The 26,497-nt window shown below is 37.5% G+C and overlaps 3 protein-coding genes across 9 annotated transcripts in view; 2 read left to right on the top strand and 1 right to left on the bottom strand.

Moving 5' to 3' along the window:
* Window positions 1-1,147: 1,147 nt before the first annotated feature.
* Window positions 1,148-3,710, top strand: LOC127868005 (carbohydrate sulfotransferase 9-like). Of its 2 annotated transcripts, none has more exons than XM_052409560.1 (3): window positions 1,148-1,565; window positions 2,137-2,168; window positions 2,400-3,710. In XM_052409560.1, exons 1-3 carry the CDS (start codon window positions 1,559-1,561, stop codon window positions 3,504-3,506), a joined length of 1,146 nt encoding a protein of 381 aa, XP_052265520.1. In that variant the 5' UTR covers window positions 1,148-1,558; the 3' UTR covers window positions 3,507-3,710. The 2 variants fall into 2 exon arrangements, with proteins under 2 accessions (XP_052265520.1, XP_052265519.1); XM_052409559.1 differs by having other exon boundaries at window positions 1,150-1,960.
* A 6,046-nt stretch (window positions 3,711-9,756) lies between these two features.
* Window positions 9,757-26,165, bottom strand: LOC127868002 (uncharacterized). 6 transcript variants are annotated; one of them, XM_052409552.1, is made up of 3 exons: window positions 19,977-20,044; window positions 18,709-18,755; window positions 9,757-17,610 (listed from the first exon to the last, which is right to left on the bottom strand). In XM_052409552.1, the coding sequence occupies exon 3, from the start codon at window positions 17,597-17,599 to the stop codon at window positions 11,774-11,776; it is 5,826 nt and encodes a 1,941-aa protein (XP_052265512.1). In that variant the 5' UTR covers window positions 17,600-17,610; window positions 18,709-18,755; window positions 19,977-20,044; the 3' UTR covers window positions 9,757-11,773. The 6 variants fall into 6 exon arrangements, with proteins under 6 accessions (XP_052265512.1, XP_052265511.1, XP_052265514.1 ...); XM_052409551.1 differs by lacking the exon at window positions 19,977-20,044 and adding an exon at window positions 19,703-19,772; XM_052409554.1 differs by lacking the exons at window positions 18,709-18,755; window positions 19,977-20,044 and adding an exon at window positions 26,017-26,149.
* Window positions 25,808-26,497, top strand: part of LOC127868006 (meiotic recombination protein DMC1/LIM15 homolog) — a 35,078-nt gene continuing 34,388 nt past the window's right edge. Inside the window, exon 1 of the mRNA XM_052409561.1 lies at window positions 25,808-25,857. Coding sequence (XP_052265521.1) covers window positions 25,821-25,857 — 37 coding nt within the window. The 5' untranslated portion in view covers window positions 25,808-25,820. The remainder of the gene's footprint in view (window positions 25,858-26,497) is intronic.

A 26,497-nucleotide genomic window follows, 5' to 3' on the forward strand; every position in this document is an offset into this window, starting at 1 on the left:
TGAAGTGTGCCATTAAATGCTTTATATTGACAAATGTAAACATTGGATCTAAACAGCTCCAGTAAAAAATCAAGAATAAAATTAAAAAAAGAAAAAAGGTAACCCTCAGCAAGGCTCGAACCAGTGACCCCTGGAGTTCTGGAGTAAAAACCAATTATACCACTCGGCCATCTTGCCAGGTATTACCACAGACGTATTTTATACTTTATATAAGCAATCCTTGTAGTTTCACAAAATTAAACGACAACAACAGAACTCTCCAAATTATTGAATCGTTCCGCGTGTCAACGCTTTATAATTTTCAGTTTTTTTTAATCGTCAAAAGATGCATATAATGGCTATATTAGAGCATGGTAAATGTTCAGTATTACTGTTTCCTCATAAATATCATAACTAAAACGAACATTTGCGAATATTAAATAATTTTTTTCAATTTTGTCAATGTAACAAAACGTGAAAAGATCCCTTTAAACACACAAATTATTTTATGAACTGTTGAACGTCGGTTATCCCAGTTTTAATCATTGCTGCTTTATGGTTGATGTTTTGATTTAAAATAGTCGATCAGAAAAAAATATATCCCCTGATAGAGTTTCTGGCAAATTGCAGTGTTTGCAATATTTTAAGCATAACAAATGATTCTTGAATGCTTGCAATTTTGTTAACCAACTTGCGTCATGAATATGAATTTCACATCATACGTTAATACCTGTTTCATAAACAAGCAGTATCTAGCATTAAATGTTTTTAATGAAATGCAACATGACCAAATCAGTATGACGTCATTTTAGTTGAAGAATCCAGTTGATGAATATATTATATTAGGCATAGAGCCACCCTAGGCTGCTTCTAGTGATATGGTCAGAAATACTTTGCATATTGCAACTTTTACCAGAATAGTATTATTAAACAATGCCATTCGCTAAGCCTTAAATCTGGAAAACTGTGTTGCATCACACACAACAATAAAACCCAATACCAAGTAAATATTGCAATAGAGAAATAGTGTGTGTACCTTTACAAAATATAATGCAACTTACGTGAAATATACAGCTCTGAAGGACCCCTCATTTAACCTTTTGAAGTTAATACAAGGAACATGTGTCTTGTAATCTTCGCTTCTCATACATCGTTGATTCTTATCAGCAAACGTATGGGGACCGATTTTAGAACTTTTTCATTCGGAACGTTGACTTTGAACAGTTACTACGTTGTAGGGATTCCTATGAAGATAAAGTTAATAATTCAATAAATCACAGAAAACGTTTTGACGCTGATTATTTAAAAATTATACACTACATAACTGTGCTTTGTTTACCTGAACATGTAAGCAATTCACCGCAGAACGGACACATTAACTATTTCAATCACTTACACGACGCCTGGAGCAGTGAACAACAACTCTGCATGGAGATTGTATCTATTCATCAGGACCAAGAGCGTGTTCAGATACATCCACTGTGATGAGGCGAAAACCTGGCAGCATCATATATGAATACGTGCGCTAATTACACGAGTTTTACAATTGCATTGGGGCAATATCTAATCTTATAGCTAAATGAGAGGTGAATGGAGCTTCATTGTTTAATTGCTTATTAGTGACCGAACTGCAGGCAAACGGACATCAGTTGATATTGGCATTCGAAATATGTGCCTTGTGTAGTTACCAAATGCCAAATGGCTCGACGTGGATTGGATTTCAATGTTGATGTTTATGTTTATCTACCGTCTGGATCATTCAAATTTATCAATTTATTGCGTAAATCTATCTAACGTGGGAAATAGTCGATGTTTCACGATATTGGTTTACTTTTCGGATGATTACGTAGATAACCGATGCATCACGATTAGACTTTTCAAATAATGTTTCGACTTTATCGCCGTCATCACAAGAGAATGGTTCTTGGAGCAGCAATATTTGCTTGTTTGCTGGCATTCTTGAATACTTTCTACGGGCAAGGTTTGAACACTTATCATGGTGTACTCTGTTCGTGTACCACGTAAAACAAACCATTTGGTAACCGTTCATTTTTCTAAGAACAAAAAAGCTTTCTGTTTTCTGTTGTGAAGTATGTGTACACGATTGAATACGTGAAGCTTTATTATAATAGTTTAGTGTTGTTTTCATTGTTTCAGATAATGAATGGACATCCAACTTTCCAAAAGCCGTAAGCGTTATTTATAAAGTTTTTTTCTTCTAAAATACCTTATCACATAAACATCACCAACTTTAGAATAGTTTTTATTGTTGAAGATTTTCGAAAATATTTCTTTTAGGTGCGCACAATGACTGCACAAACAATAAGTTTAAATCACATTATTTTAGATGCATTCTTTCAGTCTTTATAATCATAAAACGTTCACAATTTCATTTAAATTTAACGACTCTTTTTCTTAAGGCGGCTTCAAAGGGAATGAAAAGACGTACTACCGGATCTAACGGTTATGCTTTAGCCCAAATGGTTCGACAAAGGTGCATACAAAAGGGACACAACTTCAACGTCACTGACGTTCACGTTTCACTGTTATACACGTCATCGGAACCACGTGTGGACTACTGTCCTTTATGGAAAGTTGGAACCACTTTCCTCAAACGTGTTTTTATGATTAAAAACCTCGAGTTGTATTCGAATATAACAAATCCATATGACATAAGTTTCTTACAGACATACAATGCGCATCGGGGAGCAATCATTACCAATTCACAAGCATCTCAAAAGTTCGTGTTTGTTCGAGATCCGTATCAACGGTTACTTTCTACATATATCGATAAGATTCACGCACCCAACTCGATTTACTGGAAACGTATCGGCATACCAGCAATTAAAAAAGTTCGAAGTAACGCATCAATACATAGTTTAAATTGTGGACATGATCTGACCTTCGAAGAATTTATTAAGTATGTAGCAAAAGTGATGCCTCGTTATGAACGAGCGCCCAGCAGACAAAAGCTTGGTGTAAAAGATTATCATTTTGAGAAATATACAATCCTGTGCAAACCGTGTAAAATTGAATACGATTTTGTTGGGAAAATGGAATCCTTTGCTGAAGACTCATTGGAATTGGTCAAGCAATTGAACATGCCAAAAATCGCTGAGTTAATGATTGTAAACGGATCCAACATCTATGTAGATGATGCAATTAAAGACACTGCTTTTCAACCATTCAGTCCTGAATTCAATAACGACGTTACACGTTGCATGTCAAAGAAAACGGCCCTAGAAAGGGTATGGACAAAACTACAGTTTCGGGGTTTGATTGGTAACACAAAACTGCTTCTTGACGAAAAGCGTTTGTCGTCTATGACATATCCAGAATTTTTACAAATTGTTATGGATGCTAGAAAAAAGTCAGACAGTTCCGAACGCAATCAATTAAAGAAAAGGCTTTTTCGTGAAACCTACAAATCCGTAAATCTCGAGGACTTGTATAAAGTCAGTGCAATATTTCAGGACGATTTCGATTTATTTGAGTATGACAGGAATCCAAGTCGTCTGTTTCAATAACATCTCAATTATTATTAGGATTATTTGGGAAAAAACATTTTGTTTTCAATTGAAAAATACCATTTTTTACATAAAACGTTCCTATATAATCGTGTAGCGATACAATTGTATTTTGTGTGAAGGTATTGTAAACTTAGATTTGTATAGTATGTAAATTCATTAATATTGGACAAATAACAGATTAAACATACATGTAATAATATAGATATCAGTGTCCAGTTAAACTGTTGATTATGTCTGTATTGTTGTATATTGTGTATTTTTTATGTGAGTGTCAACACTAATGTGAAGGCAATATCACAAGATACACGAGCTTCTATTCTACGATTTTATTGTTACATATTTACAGTAGCATATGAGCGTCTATACAGTTGCGCTACTAGATAGCTAATGCACAGGGCTTATCACCGGAGCGGGATAAAGCGGGAATCCTTAACACGTGGTTGATCACGTGGGTATTGTAATGTTCTAATAATACAACATTTCCCTCTTCATGAATAAAAGAAAATTGAACTGCATGTTTAAATCAAAATATAATAAGGTTTAAAATTCATGCATGATTATAGAACACAAATTAAGTACTCTATGTAACGAGTTTGTTTGTATTGACTCTGTGTGCTATGCATAAATCAAAATATACAAGATTAAAGTTTATGCATAATTATAGAACATGAAGTTGTCTGCGTATTGAATGATTATAAAATCAACGGTTGTCATACTCCGCTCCGTAGAAGCGCGCATTCTTCTTAACTACTCTCCCAGACCGTGTTGCATAAGAATTGTCTAAAGGTATGACCTGGGCAGTCTTGGCTGAAGCAGCTGATTGGGGTTCCTTAGGGGTATTTGCAAGGATGTTGTAGTCGGGTACAGATATGTCTGAAACATTTTCATTAGTTTTGTGTAACGCAATGCGATTTCTGCGATACACTACTCCTTCTCGCGTCTGTACGGTGTAAGACCTTGGACAGTGCTTTTGTATCACTTTTCCCGGAACCCAAATTTTACCCATCTGTATCCTAACAGGGTCATTTACATTTAGAGGCGGAAGGGATTTGACCGACTTATCGTAGTTATGCTTGCTTCTCGCTTGAGTGTATTTTGAACAATGTTTGACCTTGCGGGCATTGATAACCTGGGGGCACAGCGCTTTGTTTGTAATCGGTAATACTGACTTAGTTCTGCGATTGAGTAACAGCTGTGCAGGGCTGTAGCCACTGTTGAGTGGTGTGTTTCGGTACTCTAATAGTACGACATAGATGTTCTGATTGCTATCCCTAGCCTTTTTCATAAGTTTTTTGGCGATGCCCACACTTCGCTCGGCTAAACAGTTTCCTTGCGAGTGTAACGGCGATGATGTGGCGTGTGTGAAATGCCACGATTTTGCAAAGTCAGCAAACTCAGTGCTAGAGAACTGAGGTCCATTGTCACTATGCAGCACGTCGCAAATTCCGTTGCGAGCAAAATGTGTCTGCAATTTTCGAATTACTGTGTACGACTTTGTGTCCGGTAGATAGTCAATCTCAAAGAAATTCGAATAATGGTCCACTGTCAGTAGGTAATTCCTATTGTCAAAATGAAACAGGTCTGTTGACAAAACTTGATAAGGCCTGTCTGGGAATTCTGATGTAATCATTGGCTCGTTAGCATTCGAGTCTCTGTGAGTGAGACAAATTGGGCATTGTAAAATGTGCTCTGAGATTTGCTTTTGCATGCCAGGCCAAAACATACAGTCTTTGGCCCGCTGCAGGGTCTTTGTCACGCCTAAATGACCTATGTGTACCTGTTTGATCATGTCGGGCTGCAGAGATCTCGGAATAAGGAGTGTTTGACCTATGAAAATTAGGTCATCCTCATAAGACAGCTCATCCCTATGATTGAAGAATTCCGTAATCACGGGGTTACAATTTGACCGAGATTCTGGCCAGCCATCGAGTATCGTCTGCTTTAGAAGTTGCATCTGACTGTCGTCACGAATTGCCTGTCTGATTATTTCTAAACGTCTGTCAGTCACCAGCAGTTGCTTTCTAACCGAATGAACGTGTGTGTCCAATCCGTCAATTAGAGTTGGGTACGTGTCATTAACTGAGTGTCTTGACAGATAGTCTGAGACGGGTATGTCTTTACCACGCACATGCTCCACAGTGATGTCGTATTTCTGTAATGACAGAAGTAGTCTCTGCAGCCTCGGAGGCGCTGCCGATAGAGGTTTTTTTATGATTGACGAAATCGGTTTGTGATCACTGTGAACAGTCACGTGTCGTCCGTACGTCAGTTGGTGGAATCGCTTGCAACCAAACACAATTGCAAGTAGTTCGCGCTCAATGTTTGCATACAGCTTCTCACTTGCGGTCAAGCTTTTTGAAGCATACGCAATTGGCCTACCTTTCTGCCACAGGGAGCAACCTAACCCGTTTTGAGAGGCGTCGCATTCAAGCACAAGGGGCTCCTTGGGGTCAAAGTAACCTAGAACTGGTGCATTCGTAATCACGGCCTTGACTTTTTCGAAAGCGCGCGATTGAGGGTCATCCCAGAGGAATTCTACCTCCTTTTGCAAGAGGCTCCTAAGGGGGGCTGTAATCTCTGCGAGATTTGGCGCGAATTTTGCCAGGTAGTTGACCATGCCTAGAAAAGTCTCTAACTCGGCTCGAGTTTGGGGGGCTTTAAGATCCGTAATTGCGTTTTGTTTGCTACTGTCGGGTTTCAGACCTTGACTTGAAACAACATGACCAAAGAATGGCACTTCAGTCGCACTTATAATACATTTGTTCGGGTTAAAACGGACACCCTTGTTTTGAGCTAGTTTTAGCGCGTTTCGCAAGTTTTGATCATGCTCCGCCCTTGACCTGCCACTTATAAGAATGTCGTCGACAATACAATGGACTCCTGGTGAATTTTCAAAAATTTCATTGCATTTCTGCATGAAAATGTCACCCGAGGAACTAATTCCGAACGGTAGTCGTAGGTATCGGTACCTTCCGAACGGTGTCGAAAAACACGTCAGTAGGGACGACTCGTGGTCAAGTTTCACACTCCAATAGGCATGTGTGATATCAAGGATGCTAAAGTGCGTAGCTCCGGATAAGTCATTCGTAACGTCTTCTAACGTCGGCATTGGGTAATGGGGCCTGCAAATAGCGTCATTCAAAGCTATTGGGTCTATGCATACCCTGAGTTTGCCTGTCTTAGGTTTCTCTATAAGAACTGTACTGTTAACCCACGCGGTTGGTTCGGTGACCTTTGTGATGATTCCATCGGAAACCATTCGATCAAGCTCAGCCTTAAACCTAGATTTTAGGGCTTCTGGGACTTTGCGCGGGGGGTTCACGACGGGGACTGCATCTTCTTTCAAATGCAATTTGGCATAACCTGGGATTTCCCCTACACCGCTGAATAGCGTTTTGAATTCGGACATCACAGTGTCCTTGGTAAGAGGCGTCTGCTCTTTTGGGGAGTTTTCAACTGAATATGTCAATTTGATCAATTTAAGATCAAGTGAAGATTTGAGGCCAAGTAGTGGAGGGGCTTTGTTTCCGACTACATAGAATAATGCGTCTATTTTGTCTGATAAGTGGGAGCAGGGGAGACGTACTTTACCTATAACCTTAATTAGGTCACCTGAGTATGAGGTGAGTTTACTGTCGGGGGGTTCCAATGGGCTGCTCAGCTTAAGATTGCGATATGTATCGTGAGGGATTATATTGCACTCACTTTCTGTATCAATTTTGAAATTGACCGGAGTCATATTTGGCCCAATTGAAATTTGTACAAATGCACGGTCTGGAGATTGTGAAGAATGTGCACTTACCACGTCAACGAAGTACTCTAAGGTGTCGCCGGAACCACTGTCACTGTGTCCACAGGCACCTTCCATAACACTATTGTCAATGTCATGCACTGACTTGTGCGCACTCCGTTGTTGTCTACACTTAAAGGCAAAATGGTTGAGTTTGTGGCACTTTCTGCACTGCTTTCCGAAGGCAGGACAGGATTGTTTGTTTGGCCCATGGTTGTTGCCGCAGTTGTCACAGGGTTGCTGTCCACGGTGTTGCTGTTGTTGTTGTTGTGGGTACTGCTTATGCGTTGCCTGGCGTCGTTTCGGTCCTGATTTCCGCTTGGAGGCGATAGCGTCCACTGGTGTTGCCGTCATTGACGTTGCACCGGTTTGATTGGAAACAATGTTCATTGATGCCATTTGATGTTGGCAGTATTCGAAACTTTGAGCAATCTGAATTGCCTTATCGAGAGTCAATTTGTCACCCTCGTTGATCAGTTTTTCACGAATTCGTGTGTTGTTGGTACCGATCACTAGTCTGTCCCGGATCATCTCGTCTTGGATGCCATTGTCTTTAAATTTACAATCTTGCGCTCTAAGGCGGAGTCGGGTGATGAACTTGTCGATTGAGTCTGCCCCTTGGACTTCATTGTAAAAACGAAATCTGGCGAAGACAGAGTTGAGTTTCGGCTGCACGTACGTTTGAAATCTCTTGTAGTGTGCCTCTAGACTTTTGTTTTCCTCGTCGGAGAGCTGCCAAGTTTGATATACGTCTCGCCCTTTGTCGCCAATCCATAGAAGAACGTAGGCGATTCTTTCTTCGTCTTTTTTGTCCTTTAATGGTCCTTTGAACACAAGTTCGGTGTGACGCTTGAACTTTTCCCATGCTTCAGGTAGATTTGAACTCTCCCAGTCCATGCTGGGCGGTGTAATTCCTGACATATTCATTGTCACTGTTTAGTATCCCGCGCGTCGTGAACGAAATCCAGTTGATATCAGTTTATGTGAACGTTAAGTCCGTTATTCTGACACCATGTTGTATATTGTGTATTTTTTATGTGAGTGTCAACACTAATGTGAAGGCAATATCACAAGATACACGAGCTTCTATTCTACGATTTTATTGTTACATATTTACAGTAGCATATGAGCGTCTATACAGTTGCGCTACTAGATAGCTAATGCACAGGGCTTATCACCGGAGCGGGATAAAGCGGGAATCCTTAACACGTGGTTGATCACGTGGGTATTGTAATGTTCTAATAATACAACATGTATCTCTTCTTTTAACAAAACAATGAATTTACAATTATGTCTTTCCTTAAATATGTATAATGGAATCGAAAAACTGTAGTTGTTGATTTGAATTTCATAACTAGGTTATTGTTGTGTATAGCTTTTATTTGATGATAGTAAGTTAATAAGTGAGTTAGGAAGTGTTTAACTTTATGCAAAAAGACTATTTGATTGTAACTGGATCCAATTTAATTTAATGGGACTAAATCAAAATCGTTCGAGACGCATACTTTTTCTAGGCCCTGCGTCAAATGATCGCCGTGAATTTTGGGATTTCGCGAACACTGTAATAATTATATGTTTACCGTTATGGAATCAAAGCCAGTGTCTTTTGTAATGGTGTTGCTGTTGTTCTTTTGACATCATGCGTAACAAACCATTGTAAACAATACCCCCACCCCAATAGTTACTGTAGCAAGTTTCATTGTCGTGTGTCCTTTGTGTTAGTATTGTAGTTGCAATCAAATAAAAAACAAATGGGCAATACTAATAATAGTATCATGGGTTCTTAATGGCAACGCGCGACATGAAACAGACTATTAAATTAACATGGGAACTTGAACTACAATCTGTATCCGTATTATGCAAGTAGCCGTCTACTTTTCATATTAGAACAAATATGCGTCAGGCTTCGGCAAATTTGCTTAACATCAATTGACTTGACATTAAATAATTATAAAAATGTTTTGGAATTTAAGTAACAATATGCTAAAAAATGTGCACAATAAATGTGTGTGGTGATCCGACAACGTGTATGAGTATTGTTGGTTGTGTAACATGCATCGCAAGCAAAGCTGCGCCCCTCGTGAGACACGACGTTGTATTACATGCATCACAATCAAAGCTGCGCCCCACGTGAGATACGACGTTGTGTTACATGCATCACAATCAAAGCTGCGCCCCACGTGAGATACGACGTTGTGTTACATGCATCGCAATCAAAGCTGCGCCTCTCGTGATACGACGTTGTGTAACATGCATCACAATCAAAGCTGCGCCCCACGTGAGATACGACGTTGTGTTACATACAACGCAATCAAAGCTGCGCCTCTCGTGAGATACGACGTTGTGTTACATGCATCGCAATCAAAGCTGCGTTCCTCGTGAGATACGGCTTCACAAAGCCCACTCGATTGATTAAAGATGTATCAATAATACCGGGTAGATCTTTTGATAGATATATGTTTTTATAAATGTTTTTATACACAACAGCTCATGAAAATACAACAACAACACAAAGTTACTACGTAAATATAATACATTTATACATTTTGTCATTGAAACAAGCACTATGTTAAAAACCGTCTTACACTTATTAATTTAAATGAAAAACTATCGAAGTTATACAAATCATAAAATATATCAATATTTTGTCAGTGCGTCAAAATTTACGCGAACAGTCAGTTTTCATCAAAATCAAACAAAATCATTAAATTTGATCGCGAACAGTCAGTTTTCATCAACACCAAACACAATCATTAAATTTGATAAATCATCTTCAATGTTAAATTAATTAACATAACTTTTCAAAGATCTGAAACAATTTTTCTGCTAAATGCATTTATATTTAGTATCTGACAATTTTAAGAGTAGCTTTAAGGCATCAATTTAATTAACACACTTTAAAATCATATTGTAAACGTCGAAAAGCAATATTGGGACTTAAGACTGGAAATTCATTGGTCAAGGGGGTTGAGCCGACGATCTATCAATAATTATCAAGTTTAATAGGTATAAGGTAAAGCATAATGACGTATATGTAGTTTAGCTCAATATCACTGGTATTCTGTTGATTACACATATGTTTGCTGTAAATGTAAGGTTTACACTGTATTTGACAGACCTAGACCAGATATTAACATATGCACGATATATGTACGGTATCTTTATCAACATATTACGTAAATAATAGCAACTGGGCCACGTATTATTATATAGACAACATTTACATAATACACATAAATAGAATACCAACATCTGTTACACGAAAACTAAATATTGATGCAAATATAAAAAATACAACTCTTGTAATCGAGACCATTAACAAGAGTAATTCAATTAATCAGGACGGTGTTTATTTCATGTATATTAATTATATCAATTAAACTTCACACATTTTTGTTTGTTAATAAAAAAAAATGTTATATAAATCGATAAGAAAATTTAGGATAAGAATTATAAACGTTCCGAAATTCATTCGAGCATGTGCGTAAGATTGTTAAACTCTCTGTGCTTTTAATAATTTAACGTCACTGTTAAAAGAAATCATAACAATCATATACCATAGTTTATCCATATATAAACGAATATATATTCTGAAGATATAATCAACACTTCACAACAATAAAACATGCACCTAGCTAACTTGTACAATTTAGAAATTAAATATTGAACATTCATAATAATAATAATAATAATAATAATAATAATATAATAATAATAATAATAATAATAATAGTAATAATAATAATATTCCTTCCCGTAACACTTCCTTGATGCCGAAACATCACGTTTAAGTTTTTAACATATTCCTGTAAAAATAAACAAAAAATACTTTTAATCCATACAATTTCCTCAATTTCCGAACACAAAAAAATACATTCTATAAACATAATTTCCATATTGAAAAGGTAAGTATTCTGTTCTGTGAGTACAATTACACGAATAATGACCATCCATTATTTAGCAAACATAACACATTATACGTTAATCACCGTATAAAGATCAAAAATAACATTTTAATGATATTCGAATATGCGCAACAAATTGAGGAAATTTAATTTATAACATTTACTGAACAAATCAGTCGTTTATGAAGACTTTAAATACTTGCTAATAAATGACCTGGAGTACATAGTCATGAAGCTAGTGGATAATACATATTCACATCACACATACTGAGAAAGTATCAGCGCGCGCATGTACACTACATCAATAATCATTTTTATAGATTGTACACGGGAAATTGCCTCGTAAATAAAGATTATACATAACAATGATTAAGAGTGCAAAAAACATATATATAAAACTATCTATTTACAATTCATTTGAAAACGGCACGTATAAAACGACAACACTAACCCATGGAAATAGCACTACGAAAAACTACATAACACCATTAAATTATTTATATCATTTTCTATAGTTCTTGAATTTCTGTAATTATGCAGTTGTAAAAACAAGTCAAATTGGTTTCCTACTAACAGGCTTTCAAATAAAAAACGGGTGCTTGGTCAATCCACTTAGACCAAAGCGCAGAATTGTTTAGTGTTTTCTTACTACCCACAATGACAAGTGCACGCTTTGCCCTTGTCAGCAAAACGTTAATCCGGTTTGGGTCTCCAGCAAACCCAATATGTCCATTGTCATTATTCAGAACCGTACTTACGACGATTAGATCCTTCTCTTGGCCTTGGAACCCGTCGACGGTACTTATCATCACGCCTTTCCTAACAGCATTTTTCAAAGCCACTACTTGTCCCCTATAAAGTGTTATTACACCAATTTGTTCAATACCGATTCTCTTTTCCCTATCCTTTTCTTCATCAACGTCATTCAAAAACATGTCGACAATTGTTGACACAGTTTGTGCTTCCGCCATGTTGCAATACGATGTTCCACTTCGTTTCTCAATTCCATTAACATTTACAAAGCACAGAGGTGTGTTAGATTTGGGCCATTGGAAAACTATTGCCGTTCGCTTATTTACAGTTTCGGGTGTTTTAAGTTTGTTGCCGTAAAACTCCGACGCAGGAAATCGTGCTATTTCAGAGTGCATACGGTACTGCGTATCCAAGAAACAGATTGGAGCTAAACGACATTCATAAAGCCTATGGAACAAGGTGCGTTTCAAGTCATTCAAAGTATATAGGTTGGGACTTGAGTAATATCCAGTACCAACTATAGTCGGACCAAGTTGAACAGGATCACCAATCATTACCATTTGTTTCATACCTCGAGATAAGCAACAAAGAATTGTTGTTTCGAGTGTTTGCGTTGCTTCGTCTACTAATACGAACGAGAAATTCATATTCTCAAGACACTTGTCCCCAGCGCCTGCACATGTGGTGAGTATAACATCAGCTTTAGACAAAACTAAATTGATAAGTCTAGTATTTCTATGAAATAATCCTTCTGCATCCCGAATGACATCTTTCTTCGCTTCGCGTTCAGCAATACGTTTAACCTGTCCTTCTAATGAAAGGTCATACAGATCACATGATATGCCCTCCGCAGGTCCTATCCGAACAAGAAAAACTTCGTTTTGTAATCGCCGTGTTATGTTATCAACGGCAACATTGGTTTCAGCCACAACAAGAATCGGTTTTATTCCTCCTTTCTTTAAGACTTCTTTAACAATGTGACATGCGACTTTAGTCTTTCCAGTCCCCGGCGGACCTTGGATAAGGGTTACTGGATTCAATAAAGCCTGATTTACGGCATATGTCTGACTAACATTCAATTCAGTTTCTATAGAAACACTAGGTGTACTTGGAGTTCGGGAATATATAGTTGTTTCGTGACCTGATGGTAATATTTGTCTTACATCTACCGCAAACTCTATCGGAGCACTTATCGGAACACCCGCTATGCTTGGAGTCGTCTCAAAGCCTGCTGGACTTGTTATACACTTAAAGACCTCGGGTAGGGAATCACTGCCTCCGATAAGACTTTTCATAGACGTCACAACGCGTAAATATGTGACAATGTTTCCAATGAGCTCAACCCGCCAGAAACGCACTTCATTATTTTGCATGGACCGAGTGACAACGTGAGGTATACTCCCTTCGATTTTCAGAGTAAGTGTTAAAGGTGCAACACAAATACTAATGACCTGCGCTAAGCAGCACACTCGTCTTTTTTCAGGGTCTTTATCGTACGATTGTCGCATGATGGCAACAAACTGCCCTCTTGTTATACGAGTTGTTGAATCTAACGCGCCCGTTCGGTACATTGAAAGGACTCCATCCTCTGAATCAGCCGTTCGGTCAAATTTTAAATTCCGTATGCAACTTTGATTGGACGATGAATCTTCTTCTTTAAACAGCTCTCTACATGCATGAATCTCCCCAAGCAAATGAATAACATGCAATTGACCAAATCGAACGATATAATCATGCACGTCACGCTCAAAACTGACTTTATTTTCACAATCCATATTAATGCACAGCACCAGGTGTTCAAGAAAAGCAACCGAGAGCTGATGATCTAAAAAGTAAAAGCATTCCCATTTCTCAACAACAGTTAAGAAGTCCTGTAACGTACAAGGACTGATGCAACAATCAAAGACGGACACCATAACTTTGGGGTCAAAACCCAAGCGACATAAACTTGCAAATATAATCAGCACTACGTGTGGTTCATTCAGAAATAGTATGTCCTTTATGTGATCAAAAATTTCGGCCAAACACACACTGAAATCCTCAGTCAAAGTTACTGGAGCTATGATCTGCAGCACGTTTTGTAGCAGACTACTGAAAGCATGTACCACTTCAGAGGATTGGTACTTCGGGGCAGCTTTCAATGTTTCAAGAAAACAAAAGAAATCGCCCTTTGAAGCAGCTTCTGAAAGTCGAACGAACATATTTTCCGAAGTGCAATCCTCGCCTGCATGCATATGTTCTTTAAATAAAAGATAAATTGTATCGTCATCTTCACGAGCCGACATGGTCTCAGGTTCGTCTTCTTCTTTGACAGGAAGCAGATCATTTACTTGATAAACATCCAAATACGGACACTCGTTCGCTTCGGTTTGAGCGTATATTTCTATTTCAACCCATTCCATTTTGTTAACCTTGGGATGTTTTCTGGCTGAATTGAATATTCGTCTGTCAAACCGTTGTAGATCAACACTTATGGCGTTGCGTACCTTGTTTTGAATTTGTGCACGACTTCTACTGGTGGGATGTGAAGGCGATGACTTATTATTGAGCGTACGTTCATCTTCGCTCACAAACAAGTTAGTAACGCCCTGTAGCCAAATAAACGTTTTTGTTCGATCTTGATCCCGGTACAGTTGCAACGTGTGGCCGGAAAAATCCAACCAGTATTCATTTCCCAAAATGTATTTTCGCTTGTAACCGAAATGTCTTGAGTACAACACTGCGGATATGTTTCCCCCATTCAGTTTCTCCGGTTCTTTGTTCTCCACCAATTTACCAATCACTTGAAGTTCGAAGATGACATCATCTTGTAAACGAAATACAATAAGTGATTTTTCGTTTGTTGTAAGCGTGTATTTAATATATTCCCATCGAAAATCAACAGCGTCTAAATAAGCTATGAAATGCCAAGCATTGGACGGACGATCCATTTCAAAGAACTTTAATTCTTCATGACGTAAAATACAAGATCGGTTAAGGGCGTTCATAACAATTTGCACTGGTATTCCCGACTCAATAGCTATTTGTTTCTCAGCGGTAGTGAATAGTGAAAAATTAATGGAATTTCCGTACAAATCTAAAAAGCATTCAATAATCTCATCGGGTAATTGTGTCGTTGAAGTTAAATACCTAAACAAAAAGGTAAATTTGTCGCATTCGGTAATATTTCCTTGAGCTTGATACGCCATGTCGTATATAAATTCATCCGAAATGTTTTCCATATTTAGATTGGGCTCTGTAATTGTCCGTGATTTGAACTCGTCCTTTAGCGCAGATGCAGATAGTTTCATCCTTACCCAGACGTAAGTCTTCGCAGCATCTATTTCTGACACTGGTTCCACTGTGCACAGCGCTTTTGGTATTTCAACTAAATCGCCTGTTTTACTTGCATCGACAACTCTTGAGAACAACTGTCCCAAGCGTTCGCATTCAACTGAACCAACGCCATTTCTGTCGGCCCACATGTTAAACAGTTTATCAACTCGTCCCATCATTTTTTGGACCTCATTTTGCTTGGTAAAGTAACTGTAGATCTTTTCAGGTGTAATAGTTCCTTCAGGCCGCCTTTCAACAGATGGATAATCATACGGTGGCCTAACTTCCTCAGGAATAATTTCCGGGTCCCATGCCACGAAGAACTGATCGCCGTCAAGATCTGAACCAGCGATTTCGTCTGCATGAGGGCGTATACCTTCCGTTGGAAATACAATGCAATCAACTAGATGGTCCAGATTTCTCGCCGCCGAAATTTGCGAATTAAGGTAACTGACTGCTGTTAACACCCTAACATCACCCCGTAAGTAACACGGATTTTTACAAACAACAACTTGGCCGGATATTGTCACAGGTTTACCACCTATTGTTACTCGAAGGAAACATTGTCCGTAGGCAAGTGTTCCTGACTGGTCGCAAACGCCATATAGGTTTCTGGATTCTGGTACAATTATATTCAACTTTTCAACTTTAGTCAGAAGTCGTGTTTGCAGGTTTCTGAGAGTTTTCGTTACATTTGCTTGTTCCCAGACACTTTGATTACCATTCGCTTGTAATATCTCCTGTGCTATTTCAAACATGTTTTGCCACTGCAGAATGCGTATCGCCTTTTCGGGGTCGTAAAATATATTTTTCAAATCATCAAGATATTCACGTTGTTTCGATTCAAATACACAATCAGGAACACCCAAAGACGACAACAGTTGAATGAATTGCTTGTTTAGGTGTCCAAAAGTGTATGGTTTTGAAAATCCACAAACACCCAATTTTGGAAACATATTAGTGTCAAATTTCTTCATTGAAGGGCGCACTAAAATTGAGTCAGCGTCTATGGAAGGATCGATGGCCAGAACCCCTTTGTAACCTTGAAATCTGACCTGGAAAACACTTGGAACATAGTTTGAGTCCAATGGCTTATCTCTAAGCTGTGTCACAAGCTCTTTGGCTAGCGTTCTACCAATCGATCCACATCCGTCTGAGAAGACATAACCAGCATGCTCAATATCTCTGTCCATTATTATACGATGATCATTGATTTCGATAGATGTAAACTGAACCGTGGAAAACAAAAGACTTATACGCGCTAAATACTTAGAAACAGTTTTAATTTCGTTAAAATCTCCACACTGTTTCAGAATATCTTTAACTTCGAATTGAGTCCCTTTCCACATATAGCATTTCCGCTCTTTAATACCACTCGCACTGCATCCAAGAAACTCGTAATTCTGTCCATTTACTTTAACTCCTTTAATCAAAAGTTCCTGTGCCGTTTTCGATTTAACCTTTATGTCAAAATGCAAACAAATCAATCGTTCGTGGCTAAATCGAGATATGAATCTGTTTGTTTGATCGACTGGAAATTTGGTCCAATCTTGTTTGTATTCACAGTCATTCAGTTTGATTGTTGGAATGTTAATATGCATATTATGCGTGTCAACTCTCAGGAAAAATGAAAAGTTATTTTGGATCGTCAAGTTATCATCAAAGTTTCTGGATGCCTGTCTTCGAGGTCTGTCCGTTTGCAATGTATTTTCTTGGTATAACCTTCCAATATCTGAATCAATCCGTATTTCACCAGAAGACGCCTTTCTGATTTCAGACAATATTTCATCTAGACTCTCTTCCCTCAAATCTATAAAGGGAATTCCCTGCTTCAGAAACAATTCAACGTATATGCCCTTGACTACCAGCCAGTCGTCTTTCTTTAATCGCAAACAAATACCGTCGTCATACTGCCATTTCACAGGATTTAAAAGTACCACCAATGAGTTTCTATACCTTTCAACCGTTGTTTGAACATTAGGCTTTGCAAGTAACGTTTCAACGACGGTGTAAGTTTCTAAACATGCCGTCAACAACACTAGCCCATCAATGATGCTGTTAGCTGTGATGAATTCTTTATTGTTTTCCACCACCTTCTTTTCCTTGATGCAAGCACGTTCCACAATCTGTTCCTGAACTGATATGAACCTTCTGTCATCTTTGTTGTAATCTTTCCGTCCATGAATACCATTGAGAAGAAGCTCTTTGGCAGCGATGTTGTCTATCAATTTGTGGTCTTGAAATCTATTCTTATACTTTGATATAAGTCCTCGAGCAATATCCGACTTTCTCGACCCAGGACTGCCACAGAGGATAATGTTAACCATGATATTCTGTCCTGAAAAAATAACAACAAAGTGAAGTATGTTATATATACATGCTTGACACTTGTTGAACTAACTATAAACTCGTACCGGTAACATTGCCCAACTACTCAACTACACCGCAAAATAAAGTTCCAACCTTTGCACAGTTTAGTTTAAACGTTTTCATTAATATTTCACCACAAACTCTTGTTATAATCGAAAGAGTGTGTATATCATCGTTCTTAAACACTGTAAAACATTAGGATTAACATTCCTGGTCATAATGACTCAAAACCGTTTATTGGCCGATAAACAACTGTAACACATACAGTATTTCTTAAATACCGATAAATACATCAATCTATCATTAAACGCAAGTTTCAAATGCCATAAACTTTTACAAATGATCGAACTAGGGTATAAAAGTACGTGGTTAATTACATATTCAATTCCCTTACCAACTGGAGAAAAACTCAATATAAACGTCATGACCGCTATGTTTCATGTGAATAATCATTTTCAAATTATTTTACACTAGTGTATATCACATACCAAATTCTTATATAAGAATACAGTATTATCAAATTAGCTTTAGTAAAATACTATTGTGTTTAATATAGGCATATAGGCAAAACATTTCATTCTTAAAACAAAATACACTATTTCTTCAGTCAAATTATACTCTACTGGTGAGTTGTAAAAATCACTTTTAACTCTTATTGTCGAGGTGGTAATTATCATTAGGCCAAAACAAAACATACATGACTTCTTAATACTGTTTGAATATTTAAACAACCCTTTTTAAAAATATTGGAAAGTGTTAAAATAAAACAATCCCGTTTAAAGTTTCAATTGTCTAACTGACAACTTCGTGGACAGTTTCAATTTTTACAGAACTAGAGTTTAGCTAACATGTAGTTTGAGACAACCCCCATATTCTCGAGAATGTGCGTTAGCACATGTCAGTTATTCACTAAAGCACGCATTGCTTTTAATGCCTACTAATGCGAAACGCATTAATTATGTTTCTTTGCATCAATACTTTATTAAATGACATGTCATTACTAAATGTAACACCAGGTAACAATACATTTATCTTATAAATAATGTAATATTCACTTAAAACTTGCCTACTTTCCTTTCGTCGCCAACTCAGTGCGTACTTCCACTAGTTTCGCTTTTGAAAAAGAAAAGTTATGAAATTTAATCACGCATTAACCTATAGGTTACTCACTAAACGCCGTTATAAATATTAGTAGAAAAAGTAGCAGTAGTACATGTATTACACGTCGATGTCATGTTAATCAACATACAGGTATACAATTGTGTGTATACATCCATAATTATATGCACGTGACATTAACCATAATATACGCATACATGCATAATGAATATATTTATGCGTGAAAACGTATACTTGTGTTTGCTTTAAGTATTGCGTATATTTATCAACGAGCTTGCAACTGCGCTATGTGAAAATAATTTTCCTCTATCTTATCCGTTATATTATACACAGTTTACACCTGAAGACTTTACACGCATGAAGTCCAGTCTGACTTGGCGAGTACCTGAGTATTGCGGTAACCTGGCGAAAGCAGTCAGTCTTAATAATTTCCCCAGCAAAAAAAAATCAGTCTTATTACTCCTGTGTGAAACTCTCACCTGCTGTAAGCGGTCAGTATATTTGACACTGAACGGCATTTTTCACCTGTGTCAAGTTGTTACGAGGCAGTCATTTCGAGGTGCGAAAAGCAAACCATTACATCGATCGGCATTTGTCTCTCTAAATCTTAGTCATTTTCAGAAAAACCAATGTAACTGCTCGGTTTCAGAGAGAGAGATCTGCGTTCGTTTCTTTACGTATATAATGTACATTGTATGGTTTGTGAGTGAGTGAGTGAGTGAGTGAGTGAGTGAGTGAGTGAGTGAGCGAATGAGTGAGTGAGTGAGTGAGTGAGGGAGGGAGGGAGGGAGGGAGGGAGGGAGGGAGGGAGGGAGGGAGGGAGGGAGGGAGGGAGAAAGTGAGTGAGGGAGGGAGTGAGCGAGTAAGCTCAAGAACATAACACTATTTGAAAGGAGTAAAATAATATTAAAATCAACCAAAATATCAAAACAATAACTTACACTCACACAACGTATCCTGAAAAAGCTTCGCGTACTGAAATTACTTAAAAATTGCAAGCCTCATTCTCGTTCATTTTCAGAAAAAATACTGACGATTTCCATAAAGTGTCAATTTATGGTTAAAAACAATGCGTTCGTGTACAGCATGCACAATTTCGATAAATCAATCGAGATCACTATGCAATTAGCTCAGCAACGCGTGACATATTGGTATTAGATTTCAATTACAATAAACATTATCAACAAAAATATCAATACAATAACATTTACTTACACTGGGTATCATTCAGAGCTTCGAGTAACTGAAATAACTTAAAAACTGCAACCCTTATTCTCGGCCATTTTCAGAAAAAGAGAAATGTGTCTGACGATTTTCAGAAAAAAATCATCATGTTTGTTTCTAGAAAATGCATCGTGCGCGGTAACGAGCATCAAACATCGACTATCTCCGGAATGCTCCGTAATATAGATTTTTGCAATAAATCGGCTGCTGATCCACAGCATGTTTCGATTAGTTCACGGTGCAGAATCAACGGGGTTCTCGGGGGTTTGTCTCGGGTCGGACAGAATGTAAACACACTGTTAAGAACATCCTTTTTGCAAATATCTATAGTTATTGAAATTCATTTGCAAAATCTTAAGTGCATAAAAGACAGTTTTGTCTTGCAGTTTGTGTCGATATCTTAAGGTATAAGAATAACTCATTAAATACGTCTGAAATCGGTGACAAAATTTCACGTTGCGTGGAGCATAACCATATAAATGAATACATATATTTTTTTAACAAGAACATATGCTTATTAAATAAAGTTAAACTGATGTTTTTTCACATAGCTATAAGCAGTATAAAACTGTATGTAATGCACTAGTTGAAATGCTTACAATGTTTAAAAAAGTTATTTGGAAAAAAAGCATCACTTACCGGTGTGTTTAAATCCATTAACGTTTAATTGGGAACTCAACAAAGTCACGTGATCCTGCACCCTGGGATTACTGTGAAGAATATTTCGTTTAAAAGGTCTTCCAATAGGTCTGTACTACACTTTTCATTCGGACTTGAACCGTTGTTTATTACACGCCTTATTACATACCTTACTAGTCCTATCAACATATAAAGATTTAAGTTTTACGAATACGGGTTTTTAAGAGCTGGTTATTCACAATTGGTTGTCCAGCACAAAATAAGAGACGAACCATTGTTTTTTTTTTATTTGGGGAGGGGGATAAACTTTTGATAACTTCGAATCGCAATTGTATGATGTAAAACCTGTGATAGTATTACAGGTTAAAATACTTTTTGTCAGAGATTTAAAAACAAACAGTCTTCAACACTACTCACATGTGTTATATCGTGAAACTTTCTGCTTACCACCTTTCATCAACTTTCTTGTCATAGTGCCGCAAGACCAGAGCACGTCCTTAAAACTACAAAGTTTGTGGAGATGTGTTGTGCATGGTCACAACTTACATGCTGAGGAATTTGAAGCAAAATGTGCACACTGACATCGTATTAGAGTGCGCTTCGCCAGTTCCTTGATTTAAAAAACATAGTGCTCCTCCTTCCACTCTACCGACGCCTGTTTCGGTCGCCGATATAGTCTGGAGAATTCTGGCTTTCTAGGTCTTCTGGTCCTTCATTTGAAGTTCACTTGTTACGTTTAAAGATTACTGTCGCTAGTTTCAGTTTTGTTAAGTGGACGGCTTCCACGGGTACTTTTTAAATTTGTGTACCACATTTACTGGCATGATGCATTTAACATCTGGAAAACATCCAAACACTCCTGCTATAATTTGATAACTAGTCTTGACGAAATTTTAGTTAGAGCTTCTATTGGATTTTTACTGGAATGTACTCAATGTTGGTGTGGTCTTGCGATGTGGCCGGAAACCGGAGTACCCGGGGAATACACCACCTGCCCGGTATTGCGACCACGTATTAAGCTCACATGCGGCGGAAGCGGTGATTGAACATGGGTCGCCTAGGTGAGAATCGCGTAAACCAACCACTGCACTATCCGGGCAGAATAGTTAGTAGTTAATATATATGTATATATAGTTGCTTTGAAATGGCTTTGTCCAAAAAAATCAAGCAGTAAAAGGTTTAAAGTTTTAAAAACACTGCATATGTTTGAATGCTTCCATATGAGATGTAAATACATAATTGCAGCCAAGTAGTAACTGCGTAAATTATTTTTATGTCCCCCACCACTATAGTGGTGGGGGACATATTGTTTTTGCCATGTCTGTTGGTTTGTTTGTGTGTTTGTTTGCGTGTTTGCGTCAAACTTTAACATTTGCCATAACTTTTGCAATATTGAAGATAGCAACTTGATATGTGGCATTCATGTGTATCTCATGGAGCTGCACATTTTGAGTGGTGAAAGGTCAAGGTCACGGTCATTCTTCAAGGTCAAAGGTCAAATATATAGCTTCAGAGCGGCGCAGAAGGGGACATAGTGTTTCTGACACACATTTCTTGTTTATCCATACATAGGACGGAAGGACGGAAAGGAATGTAAAACGCACTTTTGAAAGGAAGTTTCATCGTATCACACTGTATTAGTCAAATAGCCAATTATCGTTCAGAAAAAAAAACATGACACGAAATGCATGACAGTTGGTTTATGAAAAGTGAATTAACAATAATTCAATACATAAATAGCAGACAATACAAGCATCAGTCAACTAGTATTACATTAACAAAGGTTATATTAATAATAAATAATACTTATATTATATTTAATCCGCATGGGTTATATATGGTTTAATGAACAGTGGCATAAAACAAAAAGCGTTTATAATAAACAATAAAAAGAATTGAATAAGAACTAGCATGTTCATTCGCTGAAAATGACAAATATATCGCAATCGCTCATTTAACGCATGTGCATATAACTAGATTATTTGTCAAATAAGTCTCAAAATTATGTCATTCGTTAATTCACTAGCTAGCTAAAATTATACAATAACGAGCATATTTAACACACAAAAAAACGTTCAACTAAATAAAACAACTAATAATTAATCAAATGCCAAGATAATGTTTGTATTAATTGTATGTTGTTACATATTTTCATAATCTTAATTTCTGCTTTATCATTGTTTCGAACCAGCTAAAATATCCTTTATTGGAAATTTTCAAAATAAAGACCGATGTCTCACACAGGTTCCTCTAAAATCAGCTCCTCTGGGATTTCAACCTCATCTTCAGTTTTACTTGCATCGACAACCCTTGCAAATAACTGTCCCAACTTCTCACATTCAACAGACTCTACACCTTTTCTGGCTGCCCACATTTTAAACAGTCTATCAATCTTCACCATCTTTTTCTGCTCATGATTTTGCTTGGCGAAGTAGCTGCACACCTTTGCGTGGGTTACATCTCCTTCAGTTCGACATTCAACGGAAGGGTAATAATACGGCGCCCTGACCGTCTTAGGAATAAGGTCCGGGTCCCAAGCCACAAAGAATTGATCCCCGTCAAGATCCGAGCCAGCGATTTCATGAGCATGAGGACGCTTTCCTTTTGTTGGAAATACAATGCAGTCCACAAGATGATTCAGTTTGCTTACTGACGAATCGCTGATTGCAGTTAACACCCTTACATCACCCAGCAAGTAGCACGGGTTTTTACACACGACGACTCGGCCGGAGAGTGTGACCGGTTTTCCGTTAATGGTGATTCGAAGGAAACATTGTCCATAGTCAAGGGTGTCTGACTGGTCGCAAACGCCATAAATGTTTCTGGACTCTATTACACGCTTGTTCCTTTTCTCAACGCTGTGAACACCTAACACAGATAAAAGTTGAATAAATTGTTCGTTTAGGTCTCCAAATGTGTTCGTCTTTGAGTAGCCACATGCGCACAGTTCTGGATAACTGTCGGTATTAAATTTCTTCATCGAAGGACGCAATAAAATTGAGGAGGGGTCAATCGCAGGGTCTATGGCAAGAACCCCTTTATAACCCTGGAATCTGACCTGGAATACGCTTGGTACATAACCTGAATCAAGTGCCTTGTCCTTGATATGTGCAGCAAGTTCTTTGGCCAGAGTAGTTCCAATAGCGCCACATCCATCGGTAAAGTTGTAACCATCCCGTTCAATATCACTAACTCGAATGATCTGTTTCTCCTTAACTATGATGGGCGTCAGTTGTACATCCGAAAACAAAAGACTTATACTTCCTAGATATTGCGAGACCGTTTTAAGTTCACCAAACTCTCCGCATTCTTTCAGTATCGAAACGACTTCGTCTCGTGTTCCCTGCCACATGAAACATTTTCGCTGCTTAATGCCAGCCGTGCTGCAACCAAGGAATTCGTAAGCTTTCCCGTTAACTTTGACACCTTTCAAACACAGTTCTTCCGCTCTTTTAGATGGAAAATTGTTATCGAAATGCAAACAAAGCAACTGTTTGTAGCCAAAACGAGAAAAGAACCTATTGACCTTTGTAAATTTTGCCCACTCTTGTTTGTATTCATGTTCATACAGTTTCAATATTGGAATTTGAATACGCCGATCCGTTCTATCAAACTCTTTGACAAATGAAAAATCATTTTCAACATGAACATTCTGTGCCATTACTGATTTTTTCCGCCGTTTGCAGATTGATGTTTTCGGGTGAGTATCACAGACTATTTGAAATACGTCTGTTTTAAGTTTTATTTCATCATTTCACGCCTTTCGGATTTCAGACAATCTTTTCATCAATAGACAGTGAATCTTAATAGATAAACGGTATTTGAAAGGAGTTAAATAAATAAATATGCTTATATATACCCTTTATTCTATTTTCTCACAGGCAGTAATTTTTAAGTTACCGTTTGGGTTTAAAAGTAAAACCATATGTGACCTGCGCGTTTCAAAAGTAGTTTAAATGCCATGCGATGCTTATAATTTGTCTCGTATTTGGTCAATACATAAGCTTAATGATAGCAACACCCATCAATCGAGACTCTTATTTGAGATGAATGCTCGTTTGTCCTCAACAGCAACCTGCTCTGCAGGACAAACATGATCCACAATCTGTTATTGAACTGCTTTATTCCTTTAAATTAAGCAACCTTTTGCTTGTTATGATTGTTGAAGGAAAGACCATTTCGGCAAAGCACTTAGGGCGTCGATGTTGTCAATCAAGGTGTACTGTTGAAATGCATCATGGTACTTCGTTCGGAGATATCCTGCAATATCCGACTTTCCAGAACCAGGGCTGCCACAAAGGACAATGTTTACCAAGGTACCTGGATCACAAAAAATAACGAAGACATAGTTTAAATGATAAACGGTGTTTTTTTAATAATTCTGCCTATTTTATTTATTGCACGTATGGGGGAAATTAGAAGGCCCTTGTCGACCCATTTTCATAATCTTATTCGTTTTGCGATATTGTATAATATTGTAAATCCATTGATTAATTCATTGAAATAGGAGCACAAACAAAAAACACATTTATTGTGCTCACACAAGACTGTATAAAACATATGTGCACTTTATATTTTGCTATACACCTGAATGTCACACGTGTGTCAGTGTCAGAGAACATGCGATTAATGTATACATGTAGTTCCTTATAAGATAGTAGTACTACCAGTAACTAAAGTAACGTACGGCGGTACATAGAGAATAACAAGTTACTGCCTGATCTGCTGTAATATATCAGGCAAGGCTTAGAATAAAATATTTTATTTGCGCCGAGCCTGATATATTTCACAAATATCAGGAAGTAACCTATTTTTCTGTTTATCATACCTCTACGTCCCCATTTTAAAAGAAATAATGTAAAAATCGCTACGACGCATTATTTCTTTTCCGGGAATGAATATGATTTTATCCGTTTGGCGTGTTAATAATGAAGGCACGAGCACTTGCGCTTAATATTTGTAAAATACGTTTTTTTGCTGGTGTTGTTGCTTTTTATGTCAAAAATATATTACATCTTGGTATCAAATTGTTAGTTTTGTTGAATCTGATTTTATTTTACTAAACATGATGACTTTATGGTTCATTCCGAGTAATATGACCTTCCGCCAAACATTCACTGATATAACAACTTCCTGTTTAACTGATATAAGTACATATAATCCAACGTTATATCAGACAGATATCAATGTAGCGGTATGATAAAGAACATAACCATGCTTGGAGAGCGAATGTGTAATGGTATTTTATTATATGATGTGTTAAGGTCATTGCTCGATTATTAATTCACACGTGTGTAGTGTTTTAAAAACTAGAGTAATATGCGACGAAACGCCATTCTCGTGATTTAAGTAATAATCGTCTTATTAATAGAGATAATATTAGTAAACTTACATTCAGTACTCCTGAATTCACATGCATAGTAATTTCCCTCATGAATTTGAAATTTAACCACTTCGAGAAAATAACCAACGTTGACGATTTTCTAAAAAGTTGACGATTTTCTAAAATTGTAATGCTCTCAAATATGGACTACAAGTTTAAATTATTGATGTGTTATAATCGCCCGTTGTGTGCGTATCACCACAGAACAAAGTACAATTTACACCGTCCACTGCGATAGATTGTTTTATAAATAGAACCAAGAATGGGGTGGGTACTTTCGTTTTAAAATATAAACAAGGTGCATTAATACACCTCTAATTTTTGTTGCGTCTATTTGCGGTAAGCTCGATGCAGCAGTGACAATGGTCGAGCTACACCGGACTGCATCTATTAATTAATTTTTAATAATTAGAGGAGTCTGATAAAATTGAGTGGAATTTTAAATTAAACATTGATTTAAATTTACATGAACACATTTTCAACAGTTTGC

Source organism: Dreissena polymorpha, chromosome 2, assembly GCF_020536995.1.
Source record: "Dreissena polymorpha isolate Duluth1 chromosome 2, UMN_Dpol_1.0, whole genome shotgun sequence".
Lineage (NCBI taxonomy): Eukaryota > Metazoa > Mollusca > Bivalvia > Myida > Dreissenidae > Dreissena > Dreissena polymorpha.

Excerpts from the sequence above, each read along its gene's own strand:
- LOC127868005 (XM_052409559.1), top strand. The coding sequence starts at position 1,864 with ATGTTTCGACTTTATCGCCGTCATCACAAGAGAATGGTTCTTGGAGCA. Across the intron at positions 1,961-2,136 it reads GAATACTTTCTACGGGCAAG|ATAATGAATGGACATCCAAC; the intron begins GTTTGAACACTT and ends TCATTGTTTCAG. Across the intron at positions 2,169-2,399 it reads CATCCAACTTTCCAAAAGCC|GCGGCTTCAAAGGGAATGAA; the intron begins GTAAGCGTTATT and ends CTTTTTCTTAAG.
- LOC127868002 (XM_052409554.1), bottom strand. The coding sequence starts at position 17,599 with ATGGTTAACATTATCCTCTGTGGCAGTCCTGGGTCGAGAAAGTCGGAT.